General features: G+C 36.8%; 1 protein-coding gene across 2 annotated transcripts in view; it reads right to left on the bottom strand.

Annotated features, from left to right (window-relative positions):
- The window catches only part of XPR1 (xenotropic and polytropic retrovirus receptor 1), a 261,486-nt gene that overhangs the window by 76,046 nt on the left and 170,135 nt on the right, over positions 1-15,305 (bottom strand). For both annotated transcript variants that reach the window (XM_012002625.1, XM_012002626.1), the window contains exons 4-5: positions 2,816-3,039; positions 226-375 (exon numbers count right to left, since the gene is read on the bottom strand). In XM_012002625.1, coding sequence (XP_011858015.1) covers positions 226-375; positions 2,816-3,039 — 374 coding nt within the window. The remainder of the gene's footprint in view (positions 1-225; positions 376-2,815; positions 3,040-15,305) is intronic.

Here is a 15,305-nt window from a genome sequence, read left to right as displayed (position 1 = left end):
AACTTGAGTGATGCACAAATAATTCTGCACCATTTATATATATGATATTCTGACAACTTTTTGGTGAATGTATACTGATAAAAGAAAATGAAAAAAAAAATCACAAGTAAGGCATATATATTCAAAGTTAGCAACTAGTTACAAAATAACAGAAATAAGGAGTTGCTTCCCTAAAAATAAAGCATGTAACTGAAAATATGTGGTAAATAAACGAGATTATTGTACCTCAGTTTCAGAGATAAGCTGGTTGATTTTCTTGCAAGTATAAAATGGGGCCACTTCTACATGAGCCACTCGCCAATCTGCTCCACGAGATGTTTCCAGGATCTTGTCATGCTTTTTAAGGATTTTTCGAAACCCTGTAAAATTCAGATTCTACAGAAAGAAATGAGAAACACAATTATAATTTCTACTACCATCAAAAAAGATGAAAAAGAATAAGCACTAAGCACTGACAGAGCTGGCTGGACAAGGATTGAGTACTCAAGGAAATGGCAAAGCTTTCATAAAAGCATCTACTACTAAAAGGATGACTCTTCTTTTTTATTTCTTTTATTCATTTCAAGGTAGTATGCTATTAGTAACACAAAGAAACCCTGAACTATGAACACTATTATTTCTCTTCCAAGTAAATTAATGAAAGTCCTAAGCTCAAAATGTTTTTATTTCCTGTTTTCTGTGTATATTTATTTTCAAAATAGCTAATTTCTATTATTTTGCTGCTTTGGTCAAAAGAATTATCTTCAGAAAATGTTTTGCATTTGCCATGCAATGAACACATTTATTTAGTTCTTTGTTTTCTGAAGGACTGGTACAGGAGTACACATCTCTCCCTGCCATGCAGTCACGCATGTTCCAGTAAGGAAAATGGAAGATCACCCAGTGCTCTTCACTTTCATGTTCCTTCCACCCATTCTCAGTTTGCATATGGGAGTGCTAAGAAGAGTAAGTAGAAACAAAGCAGTGATCATACGTACAGGGTTCAGTTTATAATGGGTAGAAGTCCCTACTTTTCCCCAATTTCTACAATAACAAAATACTACACTTTCATCATCTCAAATTCTGCTGTTCTTTGCCCAGCATGCAAAAAAGCTGAAAACTCAAATTGCAAGGTTAGATCTTTAAACCAGAGGTCTCCCAAATTTGCTGATTACATGTTCCTAACAGTAAAATATTGTGCACTCACTCCAAAATAGGCTTTCCTTACTTATTTGTTTACATATTTTTCCCTCATGCTTTAATGTATGATCTTAAAATCTGTGTGGGGTGCATACATACATCATGACTTAGAGATAGCTTTTAATCAATCTTCCTTTCTCCTTCATTCTCAAAATAAATGTATTCTTACAGAATAGATGACCCCCAAAGAATAGAAGATAAAGCAGAACTTTCATAATTAACTATTACTTTTGTTTTCCCAAGGAGCATTTTATAATGACCCCAAACAAAAGTTGCTAGGAAAGTTAATACAATGAAATTTAACAAAGATTTTTCCATGTAACACACAAACATAATTTATGAACTATGATATGGTAACGTTGTTATACCATTATAGGAAAGAGGAAATACATTTTTTGTTTTTTAAATTATAAAGCAATGAACAAATCTCAAAGCAAAGGAATTTATCACTATATAAACATATGTAATTATTTTTCTACTAAATTGTTTTCTTACTAGGTTTGTCTTCAAATGATAAAATATTAAATCACTAAAGAACAAAGTAGAATTATAGAAGAAAATGATAAAAATAAGCACATGCATTAGCAATTTAAGGTTACTGCAGATATGGGACTTTAATTACTTTTTATTTAAAAATTCTAACACTCCAGGTAATACTTTTGTCACATAATCTTTAGTTTTAACATGGTATACCATCCTGTGATGATCCTAACCACTCACTATAAGTAATAATCACAAGAATAAAATGAAAAAAAAAATAGTGCATAAGGTCTCTTTAAAGATCAGGGAGATGCTTTTCTCAATAACTTTTAAAAATACGATTTTATTGCAGCCCATGGACAGGAAGACTGGAAGGATTCTTTCAGCTGCAAGTTGAAAAGTCAGGGTCTTTGTTTTATTAGTGTCAGCTGCAGAAAAATTACCTATCTGATAGCTTTTGTAGAAATTTTGCTATTGGTTAGGAGGACTATAAAAGCCCATACGGGCCAGGAGTATTGGCTCATGCCAGTAATCCCAAAGCTTGGGAGGCCAAGGCAAGCGGATCACTTTAGGTCAGGAGTTCAAGACCAGCCTGGTCAACATGGTGAAACCCCATCTCTACTAAAAATACAAAAATTAGCCGGGGACAGTGGCGAGCATTTGTAATCCCAGCTACTCAGGAGGCTGAGGTAGGAGAACTACTTGAACCCAGGAGGCAGAGGTTGCAGTGAGCCGAGATCATGCCATTGTACTCCAGCCTGAGTGACACAGTGAGACTCTATTTCAAAAAAGAAAAAAAAAAAGCCCTTACATAGCCAACAGTGGCTGTGGCTGGAGAGACATATTATTTCTATTCATGACTATCAGAGCTGCCTCTAAAAACAGGAAGCAAACTGTTAGTCCCTGAGTTGTGGGCTACCCCTAAATATTATACAAAAGTTTTTAGAACATGAATCTTCAAAATTAGAAGTCTTGTTAACACAGTTTTATCGCCTCTGACACATGGCTTTTAGCCAGTAGGAACCCCAAGAATAATAACATGTTAAGGATTTTCCTTTTTGGAACTGATCCACTAGCAATACTTTAGGGTATTTCCATTTATTGAAATTTCTCATTTACTTGAAAGTGCCATTTTCTAGGGTAAGAATCTAAGTACCTGATAGTTCTGCAGCAGGATGAGACTGAGGTAGAACTCGCTGAAGGCCAGTTTAAGGTCTTTAATATTTCTATGTTGGACACGTTCCTCATGGGACAAGTGGAAGACTGGCTTTCTGCGTTGTCGCAGCGTAGTTACACCAGTGCTTTCTTTCTGCGCATCCAGCGATGACTGAAGCTCGTTCTGAAGTGTAGCAAACCTGCGCTGAGCCTCTGCGAGCTTCTCTATAAGAAATAAAACAGAATTGTCAAATCAGTAAGATAAAAAAGTTCCTACTGACTTCTGAATTTTTAATAATAATTCCCATTTGTTCCCCTAGAATTTCTAGGAAAAAAAACTGCTACTTGTAATATTTAGAACTCGATAGGAAAAAATATTTTTGTGTAACACACTCCTTTCATTTTACCCCCTACAAAACCTCATGTGCCTTTCTTTTTACAAAATGAATAAATAAAATGTAAAGAGCCACTAAGAGTGAAAATGCAGCCTCTCTGGTATTTGGAAGAAAGCTGGCAGTTCTTGAAAGGTTAAACATATGATTCAGCAATTCCATTCCTAGGCATATACCTAAGAGAGGTGAAAACATATGTTCACAAGAAAACTTGCATACACACACTAACTTGCATTTATAATAGCCAGAAAGTGGAAACAATCCAAATGTCCATCAACTGAGGAACAAATAAACAAAATGTGGTGTGCATGCATGTGTGTGCATATAAACACACAATAGAATCAGCCATTAAAAAAGAATGAAGTGCTAATTCACGCTATGACATGGATGAACCTTGAAAACATTAAGTGAAAGAAATCAGACACAAAACACCCAATACCGTATGATTCCATTAATATGAAATGTCCAGAATCACGAAATCCACACAGATGGAAAGAAGATTAATGCTTGCCATGGGCTGAGCGGAAGGCGAATGGGAAGTGATTGCTAATGGGTACGAGATATGTCTTTAGGATGATGAAAATGTTCCAGAATTGGTAGTGATGGGCGTACAACCTTGTGAATATACGAAAAACCATGGAATTACAAACTTTAAGGAGGCAAATTTTATGGTATAGAAATATCTCAATTTTAAAAAGCCATTAAGAAATGCTTCTGGTTATACAGTTCAGGTCAGAAACAGGGTTAGAATTTGGGCTTTAGATTTTTAATCTCCTGTATTTCCCACTATCCTTCATTATTTCCCTAAGACAGGTATTATAAGAGATTAAGACTTGCAAGCTATGTGTTAAAAATATTAGGTACATCTGAATATATGTGTTTGTGTTACACATACATTTAAAAACAGTACTCTATAATTTTTCTTCCAAGGTCACAATTTAGTTCACTGGAACCAGGAAGATTTGGGTTCAAATTCTTGCCTCATTAACTAGCTGTATGATTTTAGTGAGTTTTCTTTTTTTTATAACTCTTCTACAACTTTCATATGAAATGGAAATACCAAGTCCCTCATAAAGTGGTTGCAAAGATTAAATGAAGCATAGAAATGCCAAGGGACCGGAAGGGTGCGATGGCTCATGCCTGTAATCCCAGCACTTGGGGAGGCTGAGGCAGGCGGATCACCTGAGGTCAGGATTTCGAGACCAGCCTGGTCAACATAGTGAAATCCCGTCTCTACTAAAAATACAATATTAGCCAGGTGTGGTGGTGCACTCCTATAATCCCAGCTACTTGGTAGGCTGAGGCAGGAGAATTGCTTGAATTCGCGAGGCGGAGGTTGCAGTGAGCGGAGGTTACAGTGAGCCGAGATCGCGACCCTGCACTCCAGCCTGGGTGACAGAGCGAGATACCATCTCAAAAGAAAAAAAAAAAGAAATGCCAAGGGACATAGCACTCAATAAATAATGATAAAAATTATATAATAATAACAAAGAATTATTTACAACTTATTCTTTATCATAGTTCTCCCGTTCCTTGCTTTATCTACTGCTATACTGTCTTGCTGTTGTCTTTAACTAACCTTTAGTATTTTTGTCCTGTCTGGCACTGCTTCATGATTCACTCTTTCTCCTAGAGAATTTCCTTCTATAGGATGTTTCCAAGATTCATCTCTATTCTTAATCCTTTACATGACCTTCATTTTCTTAACTTTTATAATCTATTTATATCTTCTTGTATTTCCTATGATCTAAGATTGCATTCAAAACCAAAATCATGTTTCCATTCCTCTTTACAAATAAATTTCATCCATCTATGTGGGTCAACCCATCTGGGACCTGCTTTTAGCTCCTAGGGACCACTCTTACGCCTCTCCAACACCAATCACATCCTCCTGAGGGGGCCCAGAAAATAATCCCTTCATTAAGACATCCAGAATTACGTTAGTGAGAAGAGCACCTGCATCCTTAAAAAGTTCTATGTTTACTCTCCATTGAAGGCCAGGAATGGCTATGAGAGATGTATCCACTGAGATGGGTTCCCTAATTGCAATGCACACTCAATGATCCTTGGAACAGAAGGGCCAGAGGGCAGCACTTAACTATCAAAACAAAGTGGATACATTTACCATAAAAGGCAAGAGGACAGATGTTTTTGCCCGCTGAGATTTTGGCTGTGGTTAATTCGTCATGGTTATCCCCAGGAAAGACAGAAATGGGCAACCTACTAGAATATTGCTTGACTGACGTAACAGAAAAAAACTCCAGGTCTGGTGGCCAAATACTTGATATTAGTCACTATAAGAGAGAGTCACTACCTCTCACTAGCTTCCAGACCTATGCTAGTTCAAAAACCCAGAGACCCCTGACTGAAGTGGAAGCTGGCCTTGCTTTCGGGTTGTTCCTGCAGCACTGTCACAAGTATATACTGTAGATCTTCCTCTAATCCTTCCTCAGAGGGCCTCATGTCTTTTTACTAGAGTGACTGTGCACTGGGGAAAGGGAAATATCCAGACTTTGCAAAGATTACTAGTCACTGGCTTTTGTATATTAGCTTTGTATTGTTGTATAACAAATTATCACATACATAGTGTCTTAAAGAAACCCCATTTATTAGCTCACAGTTTTGTAGGTTAGAAGTCCAAGGATGATGTGGCTAGGTTCTCTGTCAGGCTCTCCTAAGGCTAAACGCAAGGTGTTAGCTAGGCTGCTTTCTCAAGCTCACATTCAAGCTCACTTGGTTGTGGCAGAATTCAGTTCTTTGTAGTTTTAAGAGTGAGGTTCCCGTTTCCTTGCTGTCTCTCATCTGTGGTCTGCTTTTAGCTCCTCGAGACTACTCTTAACTCTATCTTCAAAGTCAACTATGGAGAAACTTGCTCATTTCAAGTCCCTCTCATACTTTGAATCTTTTTCCCTAGGAGTGTTTTCCTTAGGAGTGGCAAACTTCTGGAGACTCCAGGCATCACTGTGGTTTAGCAATCAAACTATACACTTATGATATTCAGGTGGCACATGAAATATCAGCCCAGATTAGACTCACAGAAGACCCAGTTGGTCCACAGATTCATCCTATGATTCCTTTTTCAGTTCCAAGATGTATAATTAGAATAGAACTACTAGGCTGCTGGTAGACTCTCCAGTGATTCTGACCCACGGGTAAGAAACATGATGAAAGGAAGGGCTGTGACAGTTCCTGGAACTTTTCCTATCAAGATAGAACTGCAGAAATTAGTACAACAATCACAGACTTTAAAGACAAAGGGATAGGATATCTACCACATCCTCTCTCAACTCATTTGTTTACACGGAAGTTTGATGAATCTTGGCAAATAACTGGATTGGTGTAAACTAGGTGGTCTCTGTGATGGCAGTTGCTATTCTGGATATGGTATTTTCACTGAGGAAAATCGATACAACCTCTAGCACCTGGCATGCAGCTACGCATCTGATAATGCAGCTACTCACCAGGCAGCAGAGACTAGCACTGAACCCCAGACATGTTACCATTATTCCTTGGGACTGGCCAGCTACCTACTGGCAGGTTGATTGTGTTGGATGTCTTCTATTGGGCAGGGGACAGAGATTTGTCCTCCCTGGAATAAAAGCATTCTTGATATGGATGTACCTTCCCTACCTATAATGCTTCTCTAGCACCACCATCTCCTCAAATGCTTTATCCACTATCATGGTATTATATACAGCCTTGCTTCTGATCAAGGAACTCATTTCACAGCAACAATAGTAAAAGCAATGGGCTCATAGCCATGGAATAAAATAGTCTTTTATTATATACCCAGAAATAGATGGCCTAATAGAAAAGCTAATCAACGGCCTAACAGAAAAGTTGGGAGACAAGACTCTGAAAGGATGGGGTTCTGTCTTACAGGATACAATAACGAGGCCATATGTCTCCACCATAACCAAAATATCCAGTCTAGGAATCAAGGGGTAGAAGTAGGAGTGGCTCCTCTCAATACTATAATAATCCACTCACATAATTTTTGCTTCCCAATCTACGACTTAAACTCTGACTGTTGGTCAGTTCTCAAGGGGAAAATGCTTCCATCAGAGGAATACAACAATGGTTCCTCTGAATTGGAAGATGCAACTGCCACCTGGCCATTTTGGGTTCTTTGTACTATGAAACAATAGACAAAGAAGGGGTTTACTGGCTAAAAGTGACTGATCCTGATTACCAAGGGAAAGGTGAATTGCTGAAACATAATAGGAGCAACAAGGTATGGAACCCAGGAGACTTTGGAACACCTTCGATTACTTCCATGACCAATAACATATGTTAATGGAAAACTACAACAGGCCGGGCATGGTGGCTCACGCCTGTAATCCCAACACTCTGGGAGACTGAGGCAGGTGGATCACTTGAGGCCAGGAGTTCGAGACCAGCCTGACCAACATGGTAAAATCCCGTCTCTACAAAGATTACAAAAATTAGCCGGGTGTGGTGGTGCACGCCTGTGATCCCAGGTGCTCAGAAGGCTGAGGCGTGAGAATCACTTGAACCCAGGAGGTGGAGGGTGCAGTGAGCTGAGATTGTGGCACCACACACTCCAGCCTGGGTGACAGAGTGAGACTATGTCTCAAAAACAAAAAAAAACCTACAGTAATTAATAAAAGAACTATTGAGATTTAGATCCTTTACGAATTAAAGTCTAGGTCATGTCACCCAATAACCAGTTGGGGTTCTGGCTGAGGGCAAAGGAAATATGGAACGGGTCATGGGAAAATAAAGATACCAATTATAACCCCTTGATCTTTTTACTTTGTCTCTTACATCTCTCATATTTTCTTCTCTTTATCAATTTTATGTTGCATTCTGAGTAAATTTTCAGCTCTATCTTCCAGTTTATAAATTGTCCCTTTAACTCTACCTAATCTACAGTTTAATTGATCTATTAAGGTACTAATTACCATGATTATATTTGCATTTGTAAAAGATCTAATTGGTCGTTTAAAAAATATGCCTAGTCAATTTTAATGATTTCTTTGTTTATGGTTTTTGTGCTCTCCTTTATGTTTTTAATCATATTAGATACATATTTTTATTATTTTCCTGATAATTTTGTATATTTTATGTGTCACTTTAGTGTTTCGAAGAGATTATTGGATTTCTTTCTAGTCTTCCCTATTGTAAAAAACAGAACAATTCACATATTTTAAAATCTCTTACTGAAGTCAACAGAAAATGAATCTCAGGGCTTCTTTTACACATGTTAAGCATTTCTATTGTAAATATGTTTGTCTTATCATCCTTAAGATCAAAAACAGTATAGAACTTCTTGGTGCTTTCTTGGTTCACGATGCCCTTAGTGTTCCAGTAATATTTTCATCTGTCTAGTCCAAAAGAAATAACTAATGCTTCTATTTATTAAGTAGTCAGGTTCAAACAACTTAAGTATTTATGTCCTAATGACTTAGAAGTTATCTGAAAAAATATTACACACAATACGCACACAAACATAAAATGAAATAATACAAGGATTTATCTAAGGGCAACTATAAATTATTCTGCTGACTAAAAACCTCAGGTAAATTAGCCAGAAGACAGAATATCACATGTAATAAGATTGCTTAACTTTAATTGTTAAAAGATTAGTATATAAATTTGCTAATTGTTTAGCGTCCTTAGTCAGAACTGTCAATACATTTACACTTCTCATTACATGCATATTAAAAATGTAAGAAGCCCAAAAATGAAAAGAAAGAGGACTGTTACTTCCTGTGTGCCAACAATAAGTCAAGACACAAATGCCTCTCCATCTGGAAAACTCCTTACTTATTTTGCAAGGCTAATCTCAAACACTGTTTTCTATATAAAGTTTTTCATATTTAACAACTCTCTCAGTCATAAATGAAACTCCCACCTTAGGGCTCTTTTGGGACCACATACATGCAGCCAAAGCACACTACATATAATTCTTCGTTTATGTCTGCTTCACTGACTGATTGAACTCCAAAGGTAACAGTTCTAAAATCTTTATCTTTTTTCATAATGAAAATTTATTTTAAATAATGTTTGAGGTATAACTTACCTACCACAGGATTCATCTACTGTAAACATGCAATTCACTGACTTTTAGTAAATTTATAAAGTTGTGCAATCATCATAAAAACCCAATTTTAGAACAACATTTCTGTCACCTCATATACTTCCATCATGGCCATTAGCTCTCAATCCCCACTTCCAGCCCCTACCCCAGGCAAACACTGATCTGTATTCCATTTCTGTTGAATTGCCTTTTCTGAACATTCCATATAAAAGAATCACACAATATGTAATCTTTTGTGTTTGTCTGGGTTCTTTTACTTAGCATGATAATTTTGACGTTCATCCATTTTGTACCATAATGTAAGTCTGTTATACTGAACTCCTTTTATTGCCAAATAGTATTTCATTGTGTGAATATATATTTTGTTTAAATATTCTTCAGTCTGCAGACATTCGAATTGTTTCTAGTTTTTTAAACTATATAAATAATGCTGCTATTAACATTCTCATACAAGTTTTTGTGTGGCCTACCATCATTATCTTTGTACCATAAAGAGCTTGCATATAGTATACTCGATCCATGTTTGTTGAATAAATGAATAAATAGGTAAAAGTTCTCTCTAGTAACCTACATTCCCAAATAGAAATGGAGAAGAAATCAACATTTCAGGTGTGTTTTGCTACTTTCTTTAAAGTAATGATTCTCTTCCTTAAGGGCATAACTATGTAGAGGAGTCTATGAAAATCCCTGGGTGGGGGTAGGGGAATATAAAGCATATGTAGTTTGAAAAAATCATATTCAATATTACTACAGCTATGGTATGAGATTTTCATATCTATCAAAGGGGTATAGGTTTAAAAAGAATAAGAAATACTGCTTTTGACACCAAGTATCCCAATCTATTTTGTAATGACACTTCGGTTTTCTAGAGCCAGATCGCCAGAAAGCTCAAACACATGGGATTGCACAGAATCTGGAAAAGGGTGTGTGTGTGTGTGTGTGTGTATGAAAGTGTATACTTTGCTCTACGATGAATATCTACAAATACACTTATAAAAATGAGGCCAGGCGCAGTGGCTCACGCCTGTAATCCCAACACTTTGGGAGGCCGAGGTGGGTGGATCACGAGGTCTGGAGTTCAAGACCAGCCTAGTCAAGATGGTGAAACTTCGTCTCTACTAAAAATACAAAAAAATTAGCCGGGCGTGGTGGTGGGCGCCTGTAATCCCAGCTACTCAGGAGGCTGAGGCAGAGAATTGCTTGAACCCGGGAGGCAGAGGTTGCAGTGAGCTGAGATTGCACCACTGCACTCCAGCCTGGGCGACAAAGCAAGACTCAACCTCAAAATAAATAAATAAGTGAATGAATGAATGAATGAATCTTATGGCTCTTTTTACATATGTTAAACATTTCTATTGCAAATGTGTCTGTCTTATCCTCAAGATCAAAAACAATGTAGAACTTCTAGGTTGTTTCTTGGTTCATGGTGTACTTTGTGTCTCAGTAATATTTTCATGATGCTTCTAGGCCAAAAGAATACCTAATGCTTCTATTTATTAAGTAGTCAGGTTCAAACAACTTAAGTATTTATGTCCTAACAACTTAGAAGCTATCTGAAAAAATATTACACACAATACTTCTAAGCAATTTTATAAATATTGATGAAAATAGACTATTTTGCCAATAAACTACAATTTCTACTTATGCCAGTAAATCAAGTGACCCTGAATATGAGAACAAATATGATTATTTTAATATGTTAATGCCATAGGCTCTCATACTAAATATTTGATAAAAATTTCCAATAACCATTCAAGAATTTTCAAAGAACCAATGTATCCCTCAAAGAGCTAGAATAAGGGTTACCAATATCTTTTGCTTTCACCAAATTCGTTGTTCTTTTACTTTTAGAAAAAGTTATTTCAAGAACTACAAGCTATCTTCAGAATGGCAATGCTGTTGTTATGCAATTGAAGAATAATTCTTTCTAAAATAAAATTAATGTCTTAGAGTATTTTTATTATTTGTTTACCTGTCTTACAATATTACTATCTTGCTAATTCAATTTATGGACCTTAGTGTTATTCAAAATATAAAGTAAGTTAATGAGAATGTTGACCCATCACAGATGATTCAGGATAGTTAATCTTGTTACATTACATGCATTTTTTATACTGCTTTTATCTGGAATTCCTACACACTTGAAACTGTGTACCTCAGATACTGAAGTCTGAAATCTGTATGTGAATAAAACATCTAATTTTTCCACTTTTCTCTCTAATCAGCAACTTACTCCTTGATATCTTACAAATTCAGCCTCAAAAGACTATTTGTTATTGTCTTCATCCCCAAATATGTCATGTACTTTAAGGCCACTATTCATCTGGATAGATTTTTTTCCCTTGCTCTGAAGCACCAAATTCCACCTCCCCCTATAGCCATCCCCAAACAACCTCCCTTAAGAGCATTTGGCCAATGCCTACACATTTTCAAAGACCCAATTTAAATTTCACTTCTTCTAAAGGCTTTTCCTCAATCCTGCCTTCTTCCTCCAAGTAAAGTCAATGCTTCTTCATGTCAGTTTTCACAGTACTCTGCATAACTGTAAAATACTAAATGTCATATTGCACATAAACTTTAAAAAATACATACAATTTGTAAATAAACACAACAGATGTATTTAGTAAATAACACTCTGATATTTTCTATTCTACTATATTCTATCTATATTTTTAAAAACATGCCTGCAATGACCCACGTACAGTCGTAGCGCCACAGAACAACATTCTGGTCAACAACTGACAGCATGTACAACAGGAGCCCCGTAGATATAATACTTTATTTTTACTGTACCTTTTCTATGTTTAGATAAATAAATACTTACCATTGTTTTACAATTGCCTACAGTATTCTCTGTAGTAACATGCTGGACAGTTTTATAGCCTAGGAGCAACAGGCTATATTATATAGGCTACATGTGTAACAGGATAGACCATCTATGTTTGTGTAAGTACACATGATGTTCCCAAAATGAAATCACCTCATGACGTATTTCTCAGAATTATCCCTGTCATTAAGTGACACGTGATTGTATTTTAATTTTCTGACCAATTTATTGGGTTGTGACCTACGATTTTTTTAAAAAATTAATTTACATGATATTGTGTGTGTTTGTGAAGATGCCATTTGGAAACTGTGTTACTCATGACCATAGACATTCCTCATCCTTTCTTTCAGTCTCAGAAAGAAAAAAAGAAAAATAGGAGAGACACAGAACGAAGGAAGGAGAGAAAGAAAATGAGACTGAGAGAAAAAAAGGAGAGAAAGAAAATGAGTCTGGTTTTCACATGGCTTGTTTTTAATAGAGGCTTATCAAACACTTTTTTTTAACAGAATAAAGAAAGGAAAATTTATTGTGGACAATACAAATATTGTAATTGTAATTTCCTTTAGATGTATTAACAAGAAAGCAAGCAAGAGTGGCTGCTTTAATTTCACTTCCCCTACTACCCTCCCTACTCCTTTAAACAGTTCTTAAGTAACTGATTCTACTGTAATGAACTCAAGAGACTCATGACGCAGGAAGACATGTTAAGACATGGGAATTTAAAACAATATACCAACCTATGACCACTCTCATTAAAAATACCTACTTAATCCACATTTTAACACACACACGAGCAAAGAACAAAACCAGTCATTAAGTCATAGTTTAAATACATGCATACTAGACACATGTATCATTTGTAAAATGAACATTTACTATTTCAGTGTAAAAGATTCTAATTATTAATTGCACACATTTAGTGGTATAACAATATACAGTGCCTCAAATTCCTTTTGTATAAAAACAATATAAATCAATAATGAAAAAAACATACAGCAAGACATTGTAAAAGGATTACAGGAATAACAGGAATAACTATGTAATAAGAATAGCTCTTAGTAACTATTATCTAATTGGTCTTGCATTTATATGAATCAAGAACATATTTTACAGGCAAGAAATAAGTCTGTTTCTATTATAATTTTCCTACTAATAAAACACCAATGCAATTACCTTCCTTCTTCCCTCTCTCCCTCCTATCCTTTTTAGTAAAGAAAGAGACAGCATATTAACACTGCTGTGACTTCCCAATGTCACTGAAGTCAAAAAAAGGCAGCCAGAAAAAAAAATGAAATTATTCAAAAACAAAGAAAAAGCACTTAGCTATTTCAAAATTCCAGCCAATAAAAGAGGCTTGAATGTTTTGTGAAATATTAGAAGCAACACATATATTCTGACTTTTTTTTTTAACATTAGGCACATAAACACTGTTTAGAAGCTAAGTATTTTTAAGAAAGAGAAAAGGCAAACTGGTTTGAAAAAAGTGAAGTGATCAGTTGGATCAGTTGTCCACTGGAAAAAGACATTACTGGTTACCACAAAAAAGAAGGTTTCTAATGGTATAGACTTCAAGATTGATACCTTGTCTAGTGACAGAAGAGACCTAAGAGACTTCCAGGTTAGGGATTAGCAATGTTTTTACCATGAAGAACCTCTCCCTTTCACAATTCCCCTCTCTTCCTATGATCTTTGAATACTGATTTTATCTATAAATCTAAATAAATGTCATCTAAATAAATGTCAATTTTCAACCAAAGACACATAATAAAAAATAAAGACTAACAAAATAACTTACATCAGGTTTTCTGAATATTGAAAATAGCTTCTGATCCTAACGTGTGGAACCCTACAGGGTTGGGAATCAATCTGCTTGTTTTATAAGTGAGTGTGTGGAAGCCTAGGAAGGTTCAATAGTAAACAGCATCAGCAAGAAAAACATTCCAAATTTTAGCAGCATTCATGCTATATTTTGATTGTTTGGCCTTTTTGATGTGATTAGAAACAGACAAATAAAATACAGCAATTTGTTTCAGGACATTTAAAGTTTTTTAGTCAAAAATATCTCACTTAAAAATGGAGCATTTTTAACTATTTAATGTGTGAGATATAAGCGGGTGGAGGCGGGTTATTAAGCTAAACTCATCCCATATTGTTTACAGTTTTTCTTGTGCCCTAGTGTCTGAGAACTGCAGTCTACAATCTTCTGGGGAGAAGGTTGCTAAATAAGGAGGGAAAAAAGATACTGTTGAGGACCAGAACCAAATTATATTTCTGTCAATCATGTCTTCGTATTACCTACCACTTCCTGATCTGGCAGGAGTCACTCTAGAGACTATCAATTTGTACCAGTGAGGACATCAAGAGACATGCCTCACTGGCCCTGCCAATACACACACAAAACAGGAAGTCATCAAATTATAGCACCAAAATTTTTAATAGTAGCTAGCCTAAAATTATTTTTGAGAAGCAACCTAACTTAAAGAAATCATGTTTCAAACTGAGGGTTGCAACCCAGTATAAGGTCATAAAACCAATTTAGTGGATCATAATCAGCATTTTAAAAAATTCGAGGGGGGGCGCAGCAAGATGGCCAAATAGGAACAGCTCCAGTCTCCAGCTCCCAGCGCGACTGACACAGAAGACAGGTGATTTCTGCATTATCAACTGAGGTACTGGGTTCATCTCACTAGGGAGTGCCGGACAATCGGTGCTGGTCAGCTGTTGCAGCCCGACCAGCGAGAGCTGAAGCAGGGCAAGGCATCGCCTCACCTGGTAAGCGCAAGGGGGAAGGGAATCCCTTTTCCTAGCCAGGGGAACTGAGACACACAACACCTGGAAAATCGGGTAACTCCCACCCCAATACTGCGCTTTAAGCAAACGGGCACACCAGGAGATTATATCCCACACCTGGCCGGGAGGGTCCCACGCCCACAGAGCCTTCCTCATTACTAGCACAGCAGTCTGCGATCTAACCGCAAGGCAGCAGCCAGGCTGGGGGAGGGGCGCCCGCCATTGCTGAGGCTTAAGTGGGTAAACAAAGCCCTAGGAAGATCAAACTGGGTGGAGCTCACAGCAGTTCAAGGAGGCCTGCCAGTCTCTGTAGACTCCACCTTTGGGGACAGGGCACAGCTAAACAACAACGACAACAACAACAACAACAGCAAAAAAGCAGCAGAAACCTCTGCAGACGCAAGCAACTCTGACAGCT

This window comes from Mandrillus leucophaeus, unplaced genomic scaffold (genome assembly GCF_000951045.1).
Source record: "Mandrillus leucophaeus isolate KB7577 unplaced genomic scaffold, Mleu.le_1.0 Scaffold691, whole genome shotgun sequence".
NCBI classification, from domain to species: Eukaryota; Metazoa; Chordata; class Mammalia; order Primates; family Cercopithecidae; genus Mandrillus; species Mandrillus leucophaeus.
This window is presented reverse-complemented; position numbering and strand designations above follow the sequence as displayed.